At 43.2% G+C, this 18,827-nt stretch overlaps 1 protein-coding gene across 1 annotated transcript in view; it reads left to right on the forward strand.

The window, feature by feature from the left end:
• Positions 1-18,827, forward strand: part of spns2 (SPNS lysolipid transporter 2, sphingosine-1-phosphate) — a 125,721-nt gene that overhangs the window by 85,290 nt on the left and 21,604 nt on the right. Inside the window, exons 4-5 of the mRNA XM_060912930.1 lie at positions 5,086-5,237; positions 11,374-11,440. Of these exons, the coding sequence (XP_060768913.1) occupies positions 5,086-5,237; positions 11,374-11,440 (219 nt within the window). The remainder of the gene's footprint in view (positions 1-5,085; positions 5,238-11,373; positions 11,441-18,827) is intronic.

Raw genomic sequence — 18,827 nt, forward strand, 5'->3', positions numbered from 1 at the left:
TACCTCCAGCAAGCCAAGAGACTGAACCCTCGACAGGCTAGGTGGGCCCTGTTTTTCAGTCGGTTTGACTTCACCCTCTCATACCGCCCCGGCTCCAAGAACACCAAACCTGACGCACTGTCCAGACTGTTCTCTGCCACTAACAGGGAGAATGAAGTCGGGCCTATTATCCCTGTGTCCCGGATTGTGGCCCCTGTCCGCTGGGGTATTGAGGAGGCTGTCCGACGAGCCCAACGCCAGGACCCCGGTCCTGGGACGGGGCCACCAGGCCTCTTGTACGTCCCACATCAAGCCCGGGCCAAGGTTCTCCAGTGGGGTCACTCTTCCCCTCTCACCGCCCACCCGGGAGCTCGGAGGACCCTGGACTTCCTGAAAAGACGCTTCTGGTGGCCTAACATGGAGAAGGAAGTAAGGTCATTTGTCCTGTCCTGTGAGGTTTGCACCAGAACCAAGAACCCACGACAGCGTCCCCAGGGTCTCCTGCATCCTCTGACCATTCCCCGGCGTCCCTGGTCCCACGTGGCAGTCGACTTTATCACGGGTCTCCCTGAGTCACAAGGTAACACGGTCATTTTGGTCTTAGTTGACAGATTCTCCAAGGCCTGCCGCTTCATACCACTGTGCAAACTCCCCTCTGCTCTTGAAACTGCGAAACTTTTGTTTAATCATGTCTTCCGAGTCTTTGGTCTTCCACAGGACATCGTCTCAGACCGAGGGCCCCAGTTCTCCTCCCGAGTGTGGCACGGGTTCTGCAAGGTCATCGGAGCCACTGCCAGCCTCTCCTCTGGGTTTCACCCACAGTCCAATGGTCAGACGGAGAGGCTCAACCAGGACCTGGAAACCACCCTGCGAGGCCTGGCTATGGATAACCCGACATCGTGGAGCACCTGGCTGCCATGGGCGGAGTACGCCCACAACACCCTGCAGTCATCGGCCACCAAGCTGTCGCCATTCCAGTGCCAATTCGGGTTCCAGCCACCTCTGTTCCCGGACCAGGAGGAGGACGCGGGGGTGCCCTCGGTCAACCAATATGTGAGACGGTGTCGCAAGACCTGGAGCAAGGTCAGGAAGACCCTCATACAGACCTCCAGAACCAACCAGACTCAGGCCAACCGCCATAGAAGACCTGCACACGCTTTCCGCCCTGGGCAGCGTGTTTGGCTGTCCACTAAGGACCTTCCACTGCGGGTGGAGAACCGCAAGCTTGCTCCTCGCTACATTGGCCCCTTCAAGGTGGTGCGCAGGGTGAACCCTGTCTCCTACCGGCTCCAGTTGCCCCGGACTCTGAGGATCAACCCCACTTTCCATGTTTCCCTGTTACGGCCTGTACTGACGTCTACGTATGCCCCTGCCCCTAGGAACCCCCCACCCCCCCGCATCTTCCAGGGGCAGACTGTGTTCACTGTGAATCGCCTGCTTGACTCCCGCCGGGTCCGCGGCGGGTTGCAATATCTGGTGGACTGGGAGGGCTATGGTCCTGAGGAGCGCTGCTGGGTTCCTGCTCGGGATGTCCTTGATAAAGAACTATGTCGGGACTTCCATTCAGCCCATCCGGATCGCCCTGGGAACGTCAGGAGACGCTCCTAGAGGGGGGGGTCCTGTTAGGACTAGGACTGTTTTGGCCTCTAGAGGCCGCTGTTATTTCCTTTTCATGTCGTGTTTATTTTGGCCTCTAGAGGCCGCCACTGTTCCTGTGTCTTGTGTTTGTGTTAATTGCCTAATTATCTTCACCTGTGTCCTTAATTAGTTTGTCTATTTATACCCCTGAGTTCAGTCCTCTTGTCACGGAGTCTTTGTGCTGTTATGTTTATCTCCAGTTTCCTTTGTACTGTGTTTTTTTATCTTCTTAGCTTTTGAATTTTTGCACTTTGCTTTTCTTTTGGATTATACTCTTTGGTTTTTTTTTTGTCTTTTGTTTTGCCCTGTATATAGTGTATATAGTTTAAATAAACCTTTTGATTCTTTTTCTACTTCCGCCTCACGCCTCTGCATTTGAGTCATCCCCCTGGTGGCCTAGTGGGGGTTTGCTGGATTATCACACCAACGAACCAGGTTCGAATCCCAGCAAAACCCTAACAAGAGGCTTAAGTAGCGTGGCTAATGAGTTTGTAAATGAACGACAGCTGATTTCAATAAGCCGGTGACAGGGGGCACTGTGCTCTCTGGGAGTTGTAGTTCTGAGTGCCCATGTTTGTAGTTTGGCTCGTTCTGTTGTTCTCAATGGCTTTACTGACAGCAATTGGCATAATTTGCATGTGTGTGTGTGTGTGTGTGTGGAGAGGACAGAGAACAAAGAGAAATAGTATCAGTATGAGTGTGTATGTGGGGGAAAAGGAACTAAAGATAGAATCTATATATGCCTTTTCCTCAAATGAAGAAATAAGTTCGGTGTGGCGACTCATGAGATTGTTAAAAATAAATGAGATTATGGTGCAAGTGCTAATACAGAAAAGAGTAGTATATTTAGCTCACCGCATCCATATACAGTACCAGTTAAAAGTTACGACACACCTACTCATTCAAAGGCTTTTCTGTATGGTGACTATTTTCTACATTGTAGAACAACACTGAAGACATCACAGCTATGAAATAACATATGGAACATATATGGAATTATGTAGTCAACAAAAAAGTGTTAAAAAAAGCAAAAGTAAATAATAACTAGATAGATACTGTGAGTAAAGTCACAGTGATTTGCGCTAGCTCTTACAAACCAGGACATCTGGTCATCATACCCTATAGATCCGGAATGGTAAGAGATAGAGAATGATGCTTAGTGAGGGGGAAAAAAGTCCGTTTTTCATGGATCATTCCGGTTCGGTGATCCAGATCAGCACCAAAAGTCATAGCAACTTAATTCAACCCATAGGTATTCTGCGTGGGAAGTTTGGTGATGATTGGTTGAAAACTGAGGGAGAAATAAGTGATGGAAAAAAAAGCCCATTTTTCGTGGATCATTCCGGTCTGATGATCTGGATCAGCTCTTAAAGTCTAAAAGTCTAAAGTCCTTCCCACACCATGCAATCAGGCACATTAAAAGTCATAGCAACTTAATTCAACCCAGAGATATTACCCATGTGAAGTTTGGTGATGATTGGTTGAAAACTGGGGGAGAAATAAGTGATTGAAAAAAAGCCCGTTTTTCATGGATCATTCTGGTTCGGTGATCCAGATCAGCACCAAAAGTCATAGCAGCTTAATTCAACCCAGACGTATTCTGCATGTAAAGTTTGATGATGATTGGTTGAAAACTGAGGGAGAAATAGCGTCCTAAAAAAACGTCAGGATAATAATAAGAAGAAAGTAGAAAGGTCCTGAGTGAGAGTGACAATTTGCGCCAGAGCTGCTAGCGCAAATTAAAAACACAGTAAATAGCCCTATTCGACAACTATAGTAATCCATATTATGCCAAGAACCGCTCAACTAAGTAAAGAGAAATGACATCCATCATTACTTTAAGACATGAAGTGTCTTTTAATTAATAAAAATAAAGAAACAAAACATTGAATTTGAAGGTTTGTCCAAACTTTTGACTGGTGTATGTATACTCATCCATATCCTAACCACCCACACACACTTAACCAGAGTTTCCACATGAATATCTGTAACTGCACCCCACCTTTCCAAGCATTTCCAAACAAGAAGGGTTGTGTCTCTCTTCCTTTCCTTTCCTCTAATCATTAAACCAGCAGGCCTGGGTCAGAGTGCAGTACCCAGATGTCCTTCTTCTCCAAGATCATTGTGAGCAGTGCCTATTGTTATAAAAACACTTCCCCTGCAGGCAATTTAAAGCAAGATGATGTGAAAGGTCATCGTCGTTTAATTCTGCAATGAGGGTTTGTGTCTTCTTGGGAAATCCACACCTAGCTGTACAGTTCTGTAAAAGTGGGCAGATTTATGAAGGAATACTGCTGAATAAGCAGATCAGCTAGGCAGGAGAGAGCATACAGTAAGTCTTTTTGAAAGAGAAAAAGACTAACGGCACAGAATGGGATCTAATATTCAGACATGAAAAGGATGGAAATGGAGACCGCATATAGTGTGCAAAAGTCTTAGGTGCATGTAAAGAAATGCTGTAGAACAAAAATGGCTTAAAAATAATGAAATGAAGTGTTTCAGCATTTAAAAATACTATAAACAGTAAGCGGGTGGCACAGTGGTGTAGTGGTTAGCGCTGTCGCCTCACAGCAAGAAGGTCCTGGGTTCGAGCCCAGCAGCTAGCGAGGGCCTTTCTGTGTGGAGTTTGCATGTTCTCCCCGTGTCTGCATGGGTTTCCTCCGGGTGCTCCGGTTTCCCCCACAGTCCAAAGACATGCGGTTAGGTTAACTGGTGACTCCAAATTGACTGTAGGTGTGAATGTGAGTGGTTGTGTGTCTCTATGTGTCATCCCTGCGATAACCTGGCGACTTGTCCAGGGTGTACCCCACCTCTCGCCCGTAGTCAGCTGGGATAGGCTCGAGCTTGCCTGCAACCCTGTAGAACAGGATAAGCGGCTACAGGTAATGGATGGATGGATGGATGAATAAACAGTAAGCAGGAAGCTATAATGAATGAAACAAAGTCAATATTTGGTGTGAGACGACCCTTTGCTTTAAAAATATATATATAGTCTCAGGTACAACGAGTGCAGTTTTCTAAGGAAATGAGCTGTAGGTTTTACTGAGCACAGTTCTTCTGGCCACTTTGTCACACTTGCATCTTAATTTTGCACCGAAACCCAGCAGCCTTCGTTATGTTTTCTTTTTTTAATCTGAAAAGTGATGTCTTATGTAATACGCTGCTCAGATACAAACTTTTTTTTTCCCTGTTACATTTAATTTTGTGCTGGAAAATGAACGTTTGGAAATCTAAAATGTTTTTATACTGACTCGATAATGTAGAAGTCATAAATTAGAAATCTATACAAAGTTTGTATTTTGCACAATATGGTACATGTAGGGCATACTATATACAGTAAATCAATGTATAAAGGTGCAACTTGGCTCATAGTTAATATTGACTGGTAAGATCTGTCTAAATCCTCCTGCTTATTATAGCATCATCCTTTTTTTTTTTTTTTAACACATTGCCTGTCTGTTCTTGCAGTACTATTGGTTGTTTGTGCTGTCCAGAGGCCTGGTAGGCATCGGAGAGTCCAGCTACTCCTCCATCTCTCCCACCATTATCGGAGATCTGTTCACCAACAACAAGAGGACCATGATGCTGTCGGTCTTCTACCTGGCCATCCCGTTAGGAAGGTAATCTTCATCTGGAGTATCTCGAGTTTGTTTACATCTCAATGCATTTAGAAACCTACCGAGTCAGAAAACTAGGGGTCTATGAGGTCTGACAGGCTTTTGTATTGATACAAAGCACAACAGCCCATCTGTGTCGCCATTGGCACTTTACAACAATGTTTATTCAAGAACTGGAGATAAAGCAGCGACTGTGCCATGCATCACTGACTGTTACATACTAATTTGCTGAGCGAAACCCAGCCTATCCTAGTTGGGGGAAATCCAAGCAAGGCAGTAAGATGCATACAGGGTAATGAACTGCTATGAAAACTACAGCTACGACTGAATTGGCAACCATACTCGAGAAGACTTTGCAAATCCCAAAAACGGGAAACTATTTTTAGCTGTAAGATTATTGTGACTCCGTATGGCCTTTACAGGATACTTTTGACATTCTTCTTTCATTCTTATGAGAGTTTTGTTCTGTGCCAGACCAATTTGAAAGCAGACAGGATGGCCAGGTTCAGGCTTAGACAGCAACATTTATCGGCACCGCTATCTCAGCTCAGCAAAGGTCAAATGCACATAATTAAGCCCAGTGGCGCACAGCATCTTTTTGTACGGTCGCTGCCAAGGCTGACAAGACACAAAGATAGGCAGGACCTGCGGCTAGAGACTGACATGGCAAAATCGATTTGCATGGATGACTCACTCAGGTAAATAAACCCAAAGCACTCGTTTTTCGGCTCGAACCGGGAAGAGTCTAAGAAGAATAAGAAGCCATATATTGATGATGATGTAGTCTTTATTTTTTTATTTGTGAAAACTCCATAAAGTGCTTCGCATTGTTTAGTGCACTTCATGGGATTGGATTGTTCCATACCTAAAGCCACTGAGATAAGATGTGCATTAATAAGCAGACACACTGCAGAGTTAGTCTATCCTTCATTTGGTCAAGTCAAATTATAATACATTTTACAGTTATTCCATGAAATCGAGCCGTACATGAGCTGATAGTCGACGAGGCGCATAGCACCATGTAAGCCATGTATGACGAGACTGAGTGGAAGAACTGTTTTATTCTATCAACATTCACTGGATTTTGAGAAACGGAGCATTTTTATTTTTATATTTTGCAAATTCGATAAATAAATACTTTGTACAAAACGTCCGACAAAATCGTTTCCGCTTAGAATGTAAACAAACCGGCAAAATGACTGTAGCAATTTGTAAAAAATGTTATAATAATAATAATTCTTGAAAAATAAAAAAACATATGTTCTTACCATCAAATACTTTTATTCCATATTTTGTTGCTTTTTTTTTGTATTTTTTGGGATTTTCTTTTTCTTTAGGGTTTTTTTTGGCAGTTGGCAAACCAACCTAAACGTGCATTACCGCCACCAACTGGGCTGGAGTGTGGAACAGATGATACTGGGAGGGAAAAAAACTATTCTTTTAGCTGTTTCTGTTACTTTTAAATACTTGATGATAATTTATGGGGTTTTGTTTTTGAGTAGAGTTTTTATTTCATCCTCGGTTAGTTCAGCAACACACTCTGCCATTTTGTTTTTCTCTACTCACGGTATATGAGCTGATATCCTAGTAGTAGAGTAGCCAATCAGAGCGCACGATTGCTCATATCCAGTGAATATGGATAGAATAAATTCAGATGTACAGGGTGGCACACGACAAACGTTCCAGGGTCCCTGATTCAACCCTGAGCTTTGGTTACTCTCTGGATGGAATTTTGCATGCATTCCTCCAGATTCTCAGGTTTCCTCCCACCTACGAAAACATGCAGGTAGCATAGCTACTAATGGAACATTTACAGTACACATGCCATGCGGAAAAATTCAGAACATGAGTAACACTCCTGTGGTTTGCACCATCTGGACCGTTTCAAAATTTAAAAAAAAAAAAAAAGTTGAAACACAGTGAACATTCCTCCATTCAAGTATCCGGCCACAGAAGTGTTTGCAGCATGGCTATTAATAGAATCGATAAAACATTGATTGCTGTAAGAGGAAAGACCCGGATATATGCAATGACTGCCACATAAGCCCTATGGAGGTCTTGGAGGTTCAGACCTAACAAAGCGCTCATCGATAGAAACAATAAGAGGCCAGAGATTGGGGTTACAAACCTGCCTGCCTCACTTCCTGTCTGGCGCACTGATTGTTTATCTGCAGCCTGGTTATTATGACCGTTTCCAGGAAATGAATTCAGGCTTGAGCTTGATCCCAAGCAAGGAAATGGATTCTCCTCTTGGAAAGGAAAACTTTTCTCTCACCAGTAAATCTCTGAAATGGTCTGTTTTTCAGTCTGTTGGCCATATTAGACTGATTAATTTTTACACAATGAGGTTTACCTGCATTGTTGCCATGTGCCTGGGAAAACGGGAAGTATTCACGAGATGGAATGTTCTGACCCAAACAGGGCGAGGGGGGAAAAAATGTGAGTGGTCTGGCTGTAAAATTATTATTTTACTATCAGGCTGCAGCTCATTTGAATACTTTGACCCTTTAAACTCCCAGTTTGTTCTTCAGTAACGACAGAAACTTATTCAGTAACTACGCAACTCTTCTAATGTGACATACTTGTAATTTTTTTTTTTTTTTGGGGGGGTCATTTTTAAGATTGTATTTTTTTACATTGTCAGTATTTTAGTCTTGTCTTTGTGTGTGTAGATGAAATTTCTGTGCATTTTGTTTCCTTCCCTGCTTGCCTTGAGTTGCCCTTTTGGGGATGAATAAAGTATTTCTGAAATGAATTGAATACAGTGAAACGAAGAGGAAATGTTTGTAGTAGAGATTTTCATGAAAATATTTAGCAGCTTATACTATCCCTGTGTCCGAAATCACTCCCTACTCACTATATAGGGCACTATATAGTGAGGACACCATTTTGTCCGAAACCTCATATCATCTCTAGCCGCTTTATCCTGTTCTACAGGGTCGCAGGCAAGCTGGAGCCTATCCCAGCTGACTACGGGCGAAAGGCGGGGTACACCCTGGACAAGTCGCCAGGTCATCACAGGGCTGACACATAGACACAGACAACCATTCACACTCACATTCACACCTACGGTCAATTTAGAGTCACCAGTTAACCTAACCTGCATGTCTTTGGACTGTGGGGGAAACCGGAGCACCCGGAGGAAACCCACGCGGACACGGGGAGAACATGCAAACTCCACACAGAAAGGCCCTCGCCGGCCACGGGGCTCGAACCCGGACCTTCTTGCTGTGAGGCGACAGCGCTAACCACTACACCACCGTGCCGCCATCCGAAACCTTAGTGAGGATTATTTACACCCTATAGAATGCACTCAAAGTATCCCACAATGCATCACGAAAAGTAGTGTACAACCAATGGTCACTAACCAAAGCAATATATCCCATCATGCATTGCGATCACGCTGAAAGAAATCTAATTAAAAATCTCAAATTTGATTTAATAAAAGGCAGCGGCGAAGAAGAAAGTATTCAACCTTGATTTAAAAGAACTGAAAGATGCAGGCACTTTGTATTGATTAATGTGGGAAATACGCTCAGTATAATATGGATTTATCACAAAAACACGTGCATGTATTTATTATTTTGAAAACCCACCAGCTGCCTGATCTGGCACGTTTTAATTGTGCGACAGTAATGACGTAAATACCAGCGTGACGGACTAGTGTCCGAAAACGTTTTTTTCATTTTACCAATGAGCTCACTGTGTATAGTCCTCTATATAGTAATTCCCCATATAGGGAGTAGTGAACGAGTGAAGGATTTCAGACACAGGGTACCTTTTATGTTTACTGATGCATTACAAATGTTAAGTACAACAGAATTGCTGTTCTTTGTCTGCATTTCAGATCTTAATCTCTTGTCATTTTAAAGTCAAAGCCATTGAATCCCATGTCTGCATCTTTGTAAACTGCATTATTCTCTTCTTCAGCTTTAGTTTGTCTGCATATGATATCTAAATCCTTTTATCCTCCAAGAGCAGTGATATCTGTTTATCTAGTGACTCAGCAAGGTGAGAAATGTGCTGAAACGGCTTTGGCTGATCTCGCATGACCTTTCAGAGAGCAGGCAAATTCACCGTTCCTCACATATATTTGGCTCCTGTGTCCAACCATTTGTCCTAATATATTTCAGTGTTTATCATAGTATATCATCATTGGAACGTTTGTTTTGATCTTCGCAATGGTATCTCGATTCGATTAAAACACATGACCTCATGGATTAAAGTGCACCTCTTGGTTAATCATAAATCTTAATGGTTATGATAACTCTAAGGAGCACTCTTGGTAAAGAGTAAAGCCCTTTCAGAAGCTAATAGAATGAATTTCCTGCACCTACATCCAAGGACACTGGGGAGTAGATGAAAGTCAGGGGACTAAGAATTAGATAATGAGTCACTTTGGGTAGATAGATTTACACGCGCTGTGGAAATATTTTACGAATGAAACAACAAAACAAGGTAAAAGGAAACGCTTTAATGTCCGAAAGCATCAAATATGCCAAATCGTTCGGACAGAAGAGTCACCATCATCATCAGTACATGTTTGAGTTTCCTTAGTAGTCACAACATAACCAAGCAATTATGACCGGAGTAAACAGGACACAAAGTAACGACTTGTTTGTTTGTTCTGACTAAACCGCCATGACTCATAGATTCTTCAGATATCAGGAGACTCCGTTCCACCTTGAGTGAGGAAATTACACTCAAGCAGACCTTGCTCATGAGGAATTTAGAGGTTGTGATAATTATAACTCCAGTTCACAAACACTGTGATCAAAAATGCAGAAGGATGGAGCTGATAGAAACGAGATGTTTCTCGAATTAAGGAGATACTTATGTTACCCACAGTGCCGTTCAGCCGTTCAACTGTTCAACGTTCAGCCCAGCACCAGTTGGTGCTCGGTTCACCTCTTCAAAATGAGAGCAATGCACCAGCGCTTTAGTGGGTTTTTTTTGTCTCTCTCTGTCCAGTTGTCTCACCTCTTCATCTATGCACTCTGCTCAAACAAGCTTCAAATTTCATGCTAACGCCACCATCAGTGCCATTGTTCTTGCCATCTCCTAGATCGCTAACTAGCCAAGCCGAGTCTGCTAACTTCTAAGGAGAATAAATTAAAAATACAGCAGCATTAGCACCAGGATCAATATTAAATGTGCTTTATGTTGGAGTTTTCTTTTAAGGTCCATTATAAGTACATAGATGACTAGAATGGTACAGTAAATGGATATTCTGTGGCATGTATCGTATAATGCTGCCTATAACGAATAACAAAGTATACAAGGGAACATAAGCTGTGCACCTACTCGTAAAATACAAGTGAGAGAATGAAAAAGAAAAAATTTAGATGATAGGTTTTAAGTGCGGAATGTACAGAATGTGCTAAGGAGATAGTGCCAAGCAGAAACATTAATCATAAAAACAGTCTTGATGTTTGAAATGAGAATCCTTTCTCTTTCTCTCCGTCTCTGTTTTTAATGAATAATGGTCGAGACTTTCACATTGCTGGAGGTAATCGCCAGTGCAGGGCCATTACCAGCGGCATTAGTATGCTTAACGTCTGACCTGAGAATAGTCTGCTCTCCCAGCGCATGAATATTTCACCTAATGTGACTTATCTGGGGATAGCAGGAGAACAGAGTTGAGAAGTGGATGACAACAATGACAAGGAATGAGGCGCACCAGAGAGAAAGGACGTGGAGACAGAAACAAACATCTCTTTGCCACATATTTATGTTTTACCTTGAATCGTATTCATTTTCTCAAAGTTATTGAGTACTTACACACCCTACATTTGTCAAATTCAACAAGGCTTGGACTTTGTGTGTTAATCACATTAGAAAATGTAATGCTTTTTGTAATATAATCAACATCAAATCAAGCATGGACCAAGAAAAGGTGTATAGTCAGGGGTTAAGTCTTTTTATGGGCCAGTTGAACCCCTTTGGAATTGTTGGTTACTGCTGAATTATTCATCATAAAGCATTTTACTAATTCAGTAACGGCAGTAAACTCTGGACATGCCAACAAGGGGTTAAGCCAGGCCATTCTGGCCGAATACTGGACACCATTGGTCAGCCGATGATCACTGAAAAAGAAATACTTTACTCACATGACCACGTTTTCTTGTCTTTGCTCTAGTGGTCTTGGCTACATCCTGGGATCCAGTGCTAAAGATCTCGCGCAGGACTGGCACTGGGCTCTGAGGGTAAGAACTATCTCTACTATCTTCCTTTGTAGTGGAATTATCTGTGTTTATGAGTAAATGGGGTGAAAGTAGATATTTAAATATTATTGGCTGGTGTTGAGTGGTATATCGGATATATTCCATTCAGCTAGCATGATATTGAACGAGTCGAAGACGAGTTCAATATCATGCTAGCTGAATGGAATATATCTGACAGACCACGAAAAAAGCCAGCCAATATTATTATTATTATTATACACTCTTCATATCAGCATTCTCGAAGGCCAATGCTAGCTTACCCACGATTCGGTGCTGTTAATGCGGCAGTCCAGTCACCTTCCAGCCAGTGTAGCATTCATTACTAGTCTTAGCGAAGGTGAACGCTAGCTTACCCACGACTTGGTGCTGTTAGTGTGGCAGTCCAGTTACCTTCCAGCCAGTGTAGGATTGCACATTAGCATTAGCGAAGGCCAGTGCTAGTTTCCCTGCGACTTGGTGCTGTTCATGCAGCAGTCCAGTTACCTTCCAGCTGGTGTAGTGTTAGCAAAGGCCAACGCTAATGCAGTCAAGCCGTATATTATTATTTTCCCTGTGTAATTTACTCAGTTGCTTTTAAAATCAACATCAACAACTACACACAATGGGGTTACCTGGCAGCCAAAATTCTCTCAAGATCTTTCGTTTTTCACGAAGCAAACCTGGCGGCCGTGTTCGTTTACAAATTGTCACAGTCGCTCGGTAGCGCGGAAGTGTTACGTGTCCAATGTGTGACGTCGTGTTGTCTTGACAACATGCAATATCATAACAATATTGCACGCTCATTCTCCACTGGGTAGAGTGATGTAATACACGTCTGATAAGCGACATGCTAACAATATTAGATACCGTCAAACCAAATGAATGAAACCTGCTAGAAGGAAATAGAACACACGTTTTTATTCCATGGAAAAAGTGTCCTGTATGTCTCATCTCATCTCATTATCTCTAGCCACTTTATCCTGTTCTACAGGGTCGCAGGCAAGCTGGAGCCTATCCCAGCTGACTACGGGCGAAAGGCAGGGTACACCCTGGACAAGTCGCCAGGTCATCACAGAGCTGACACATAGACACAGACAACCATTCACACTCACATTCACACCTACGGTCAATTTAGAGTCACCAGTTAACCTAACCTGCATGTCTTTGGACTGTGGGGGAAACCGGAGCACCCGGAGGAAACCCACGCGGACACGGGGAGAACATGCAAACTCCGCACAGAAGGGCCCTCGCCGGCCACGGGGCTCGAACCCAGGACCTTCTTGCTGTGAGGCGACAGTGCTAACCACTACACCACCGTGCCGCCCTGTCCTGTATGTATAATAATTAAATATGTTGCATGCTGAAAAAAAAAACCATATTTGATGAATCCCAAAATACATTCAACAGACCATTCAGACATTGCAAGCCTATAAATAGAGTGCTGACAGCCAAGCAAGTGAAGGTGCTTTAGTTTAATAATACCGCCATGTCCCCAAGATCCTCACAAACCGAACATATCAAATCTCCCTCCTAATGCCATGCTCAGGTCTCAGTACTCCCTTCCACCAAATATAGGCTTTCACTGTTCTGTGATTGAGCAGGGGGACATACAAAGGCAGGTTTGTTTCAGGGTATTTTTTTTTTCAATACCCTACATATAGCGCAGTAGTCTTTGAAAACAACACCCTGAATACCTTCTGTGTAATGCTGGATTTATTCAGGTGCTTAAGTGGACATTGACTGTTCTCTCTATGAGGACAGAGAGGACTATAGGGAGCCCTCAGACAAGCAGTGAAACAAGAGAAAGAGAAACGCAGAACGGAATTTTGTGAAGGAAAGAGGCCCCCATGGAAATGCCTCAGATGCTTCCTTCTTCGCCAGTTCCTTAGCTCGTTCCACCAAACTAAGTGGGCGCCTGTTTTTGCTGCTTGAACTTTCCTTAAACTTTAACAGGTGAGTGCTTAACGTTAGCAGGTGTACTCCATTGTAGCAACCTATTGCGCACTCCTGAAAAGCAGCACCAGCCTATGATGGTTATAGAAGTGACTGGAGTGTGTGGCCGAGCTCTTAAAGACATGTCATAGCCCAGGAGTAATAGGGTTATACACGGAACAAATTAGTAACAAGCTGAAAATTTCAGAATATGTTCAGAATACCTTTAGGAATAACATACTAAAAGTCCCCGGAAATCCCCCTTGTGCTCTCTGAGAAATTCAAGATGGCGTCCAAAATGGCCGCCAAATGGAGATCTGCCCATATCTCAGGCCCAAAACAAAATATTAATGCAATTAAAAGGTCAGAATATATGTTTTGTAGGGTAGGAGAGTAAATTCCAACATGTGTGTATTAATTACATTGTGTATTAACATTATATAATAACAATGTACACATTATTATAACAGTATATTTGTGTATAATGTGTTTGCTTGCCATGTCTGGTTAGATTGTCATATTTTTGGCACTTCACCAGTTCACATTTATGAATGTGCACAGTACTATGAATGTGTGTAGGTTTCATCCAGTCCGATCCTTGAATCAAGTATCAATCTTGAAATGCCCTGGCCTATAAATTCACATCCAAGAAGAAATAACAATGACTGTTATGACAAAATAATCGTTATGGTATCATGAAGATCTCATCTCATCTCATTATCTCTAGCCGCTTTATCCTTCTACAGGGTCGCAGGCAAGCTGGAGCCTATCCCAGCTGACTACGGGCGAAAGGCGGGGTACACCCTGGACAAGTCGCCAGGTCATCACAGGGCTGACACATAGACACAGACAACCATTCACACTCACACCTACGGTCAATTTAGAGTCACCAGTTAACCTAACCTGCATGTCTTTGGACTGTGGGGGAAACCGGAGCACCCGGAGGAAACCCACACGGACACGGGGAGAACATGCAAACTCCACACAGAAAGGCCCTCGCCGGCCCCGGGGCTCGAACCCAGGACCTTCTTGCTGTGAGGCGACAGCGCTAACCACTACACCACCGTGCCGCCTATCATGAAGATATCTCGTATGTTTTTGAAATGGCTTCAGTTCTTAATGTTTAGGACTAATAATTACAGACTTATAATTGTAAATCTATACATGTGCTATTTAATGTACACTACCGATTATAGAGTGTGGATCCATTGGTTACTCGTTCACTCCGTATCATCCTATTCTGTTCACAGAACAACAAACACAATTACTAGGGGTTGGAGCACTTATTTTCATTAATATTAATTAAAGTAAATTGGTGGTGTAAAATGAAAAATGGCATGTTAAAAGGTCATGCTGAGTTCAGTCATTTTTAAAAGGTCATGCTGAGTTTTGTCATTTTTTGTCCGAACACACTGGCATTGCTAGTAGTAAAGACTGGCGCTAGAAACTCAAAGATTAATTTTTTTCCACCCTTAAACAAGCTTGAATAAATTCCCTGCTTCACTGATGGTACAACAAAGGTCCAAGCATTACAAATGAGGCACTGAGAAGTGCTTAAGTCTACTCATTGTTTATAAGCAAGAGCTTTTATTGAGGCAGACCTTTTTGTCATGAAAGTCGCCGGAATGTTGAAGAAGTGTACTGAAACAGCTTGCCATTGTAGTTTTAGAAGATAGAGTTCTCAAATTTAATTTCCCTTTAATATTTTATCAAAGCTTAAAGATGCACTAAATATTAAGGAAATTGATGTCTAATTGTTGTCTTACATTATGTTCATGTATGTAGGTAGCCTACTAAGCTAATCTGTCAATCATGTCAACCATCAAATTCCATGTAATTTCCACATTAATGACCTTGTAATCTTGGTTAATTTTAATTTTAACAGTGTGACAATGGTGAATTTGCATTGCTTGTATGAGAGAACATATAATTGAACATTTTAATTGCATTTATATTATGTTTTATCCCTGAGATATTGAAAAATCTCCAATCGGCGGCCATTTTGGACGCCATCTTGAATTTCTCAGAGAGCACAAGGTGGATTCCCGGGGACTTTTAGTATGTTATTCCTAAGGGTATTCTGAACATATTCTGAAAAATTCAGCTTGTTACTAATTTGTTCCGGGTTGGACTCAATTTTGAGCTAATGCTCTTGGGCTATCAGTACTACACACAGAATTAAGAAGCACTGTTACATCTCCTCAAACCATCAGGAGAGTTATATGACGGATATATTGGTCTTGGGGCGGCACGGTGGTGTAGTGGTTAGCGCTGCCGCCTCACAGCAAGAAGGTCCTGGGTTCGAGCCCCGGGGCCGGCAAGGGCCTTTCTGTGTGGAGTTTGCATGTTCTCCCCGTGTCCGCGTGGGTTTCCTCCGGGTGCTCCGGTTTCCCCCACAGTCCAAAGACATGCAGGTTAGGTTAACTGGTGACTCTAAATTGACCGTAGGTGTGAATGTGAGTGTGAATGGTTGTCTGTGTCTATGTGTCAGCCCTGTGATGACCTGGCGACTTGTCCAGGGTGTACCCCGCCTTTCGCCCATAGTCAGCTGGGATAGGCTCCAGCTTGCCTGCGACCCTGTAGAAGGATAAAGCGGCTAGAGATAATGAGATGAGATGAGATGAGATATTGGTCTTGGACTAATGTTTTTCCAGTGCTTGTTTTCGAAAGGGGTAGTCAAAACAGGAGCACACAGTTAGTTGCATTGTTTAAGACTGACCCTGTGCCAAGAAGACGACTGGAAGAAAAAAATAGGATGGAAAGGGTTTAAGAGGTGGGAAGTTAATCATCAACAGCTCTTTTAGCAAGTAGAAAAACAACAATCAGATGAACACGGGTTCCCAAAGAGCCTTATCCTGCTTTAGAGGGGAAAAAAACATTCTGTCCTGTTTTACACATGTTTTGTACAGCTGAGTTTAGACGAGCGGCCTTCCTTTCTTGGTGAGGAAAAACTGCCGGAGCTTAGGGTGAATTGTTTTTGGATAGTGCACAGTGTTACCTGCAGAGAAACACAAAGGAGTGCACGAGGAAGAAGGTTATACTGTTTGACTTTTATTCCCCACTGGCTGCAAGCGGAAAGTGGGATCTGCACCTTGACCTTCCTGTCTTTCAGTCTATTAGCTTTTCATTTTAGTGTTTACTTTCCGAGGATTTCAAGTATGTTTTTAGATTCATCACAGAAAGTCCGAACTGAACCTTGACCTTGACTTCATGTTCAATCAGTTTGGATTGTTACAGGTGTTTTCCACATTAGCGTGGGGTACTTCACTTTCCGTCATCCCCTTTGCTGAATCTGTTTTAATATCATACAACTTTTAAATTTACACTCAACTTTCTCTCAATTTTGATTTTTATCCCAAGTATTGGTACATTTTGTTTACGGTACCATGTCATACCATACTATATGGTAGAAAACCGCTATTATTCTATCCACATTCACTGGATATGAGCAATCGCGCACTCTGATTGGCTACTCTACCGCTAGGCTATCGGCTCATATACCATGAGTAGAGAAAAACAAAACGGTGGAGTGTTTTGCTGAACTTACCGAGGACGAAATAAAAACTCTACTCAAAAACAAAACCCCCAAAATACAAAAAAAGCAACAAAATATGGAATGAACGTATTTGATGGTAAGAACGTCACATCACATCACATCACATTATCTCTAGCCGCTTTATCCTTCTACAGGGTCGCAGGCAAGCAGGAGCCTATCCCAGCTGACTATGGGCGAAAGGCGGGGTACACCCTGGACAAGTCGCCAGGTCATCACAGGGCTGACACATAGACACAGACAACCATTCACACTCACATTCACACCTACGGTCAATTTAGAGTCACCAGTTAACCTAACCTGCATGTCTTTGGACTGTGGGGGAAACCGGAGCACCCGGAGGAAACCCACGCGGACACGGGGAGAACATGCAAACTCCGCACAGAAAGGCCCTCGCCGGCCCCGGGGCTCGAACCCAGGACCTTCTTGCTGTGAGGCGACAGCGCTAACCACTACACCACCGTGCCGCCGGTAAGAACGTATCTTTTTTTATTTTTCAAGAATTATTATTATAGCATTTTTGACAAATTGCGCCTGTCATTTCGCCGGTTTGTTTACATTCTTCATCTTTGAGCAATAAAATTTCATCTCATCTCATCTCATCATCTCTAGCCGCTTTATCCTGTTCTACAGGGTCGCAGGCAAGCTGGAGCCTATCCCAGCTGACTACGGGCGAAAGGCGGGGTACACCCTGGACAAGTCGCCAGGTCATCACAGGGCTGACACATAGACACAGACAACCATTCACACTCACATTCACACCTACGGTCAATTTAGAGTCACCAGTTAACCTAACCTGCATGTCTTTGGACTGTGGGGGAAACCGGAGCACCCGGAGGAAACCCACGCGGACACGGGGAGAACATGCAAACTCCGCACAGAAAGGCCCTCGCCGGCCACGGGGCTCGAACCCGGACCTTCTTGCTGTGAGGCGACAGCGCTAACCACTACACCACCGTGCCACCCCATGGCACTTTGTATAAAAAATAAAAGCACTAAAGTCAATTCGTGCAGCCAATGATAGGTTTTTAAGAAGTGCGCCTCAATGGAAATGATTTTGTCGGATGTTTTGTATAAAGCTATTATTTATCGAATTTGCCAAAAATAAAAATGCTCTGTTTCTCAAAATCCAATGAATGTGGATAGAATAAAACAGTTATTCCACTCAATCTTGTTGTACATGGCTTATAGATAACTCGGCGCTACGTCGGCTATCAGCTCATGTACGACTCGATTTCGTGGAATAACTGTTAAATATACCCCTTTTCAACCAAGGCAGTTTGAGGGCCGTTTTGGATCCGGTGTCTAATCTTGAGCCGGTTCTTCACGTTTTGACAGCCAAAGAACTGGCTCTCGGCCCAGAACAACTGGTTCGATAGCAGCACCAACACCTTGCTGGTCTAGAACCAAGAACTGTTTATATCAGAGGTTGGGGTTGGGGTTGTCATGACCAACAAGACCAACCAAAACTTTGTGACTGCCATTTAAAAAAAAAAAAAAAACAGAGCTAGTGTAGTCTGCGTAATCTAGTAGTCCACTATTGTCGTTGTGCTTAGCACTAGCGTGTACATACATACTGTATTCGGTGATATAATGACGTGGCACTATGGTTGCACTGTAGCCCATGGAAAAGCAAACCGATTCTTAGAAAGTTTGCAAGTTGAACCAACTCTGAACCAGCACTAGCACCAGTGGAAAGGGGGTTTTGGATCAGTTAATCTGTCCCAAATGCTAGCCATGGACATTAATAAGAGGCCACATAACTGATCTGGGATCAGTTAAGGACAGCATAGAAATAAATGGTAGGTAAAATGAGAATGAGTAGGAGTTTCGAGAATGCTTATCAGTGCAGTTTCTGATGCAAGGGAACCCAAAGACAGATAAAGTTGAGCAAATTGAGAGTGT

Source organism: Neoarius graeffei, chromosome 28 (assembly GCF_027579695.1).
Source record: "Neoarius graeffei isolate fNeoGra1 chromosome 28, fNeoGra1.pri, whole genome shotgun sequence".
NCBI lineage: Eukaryota > Metazoa > Chordata > Actinopteri > Siluriformes > Ariidae > Neoarius > Neoarius graeffei.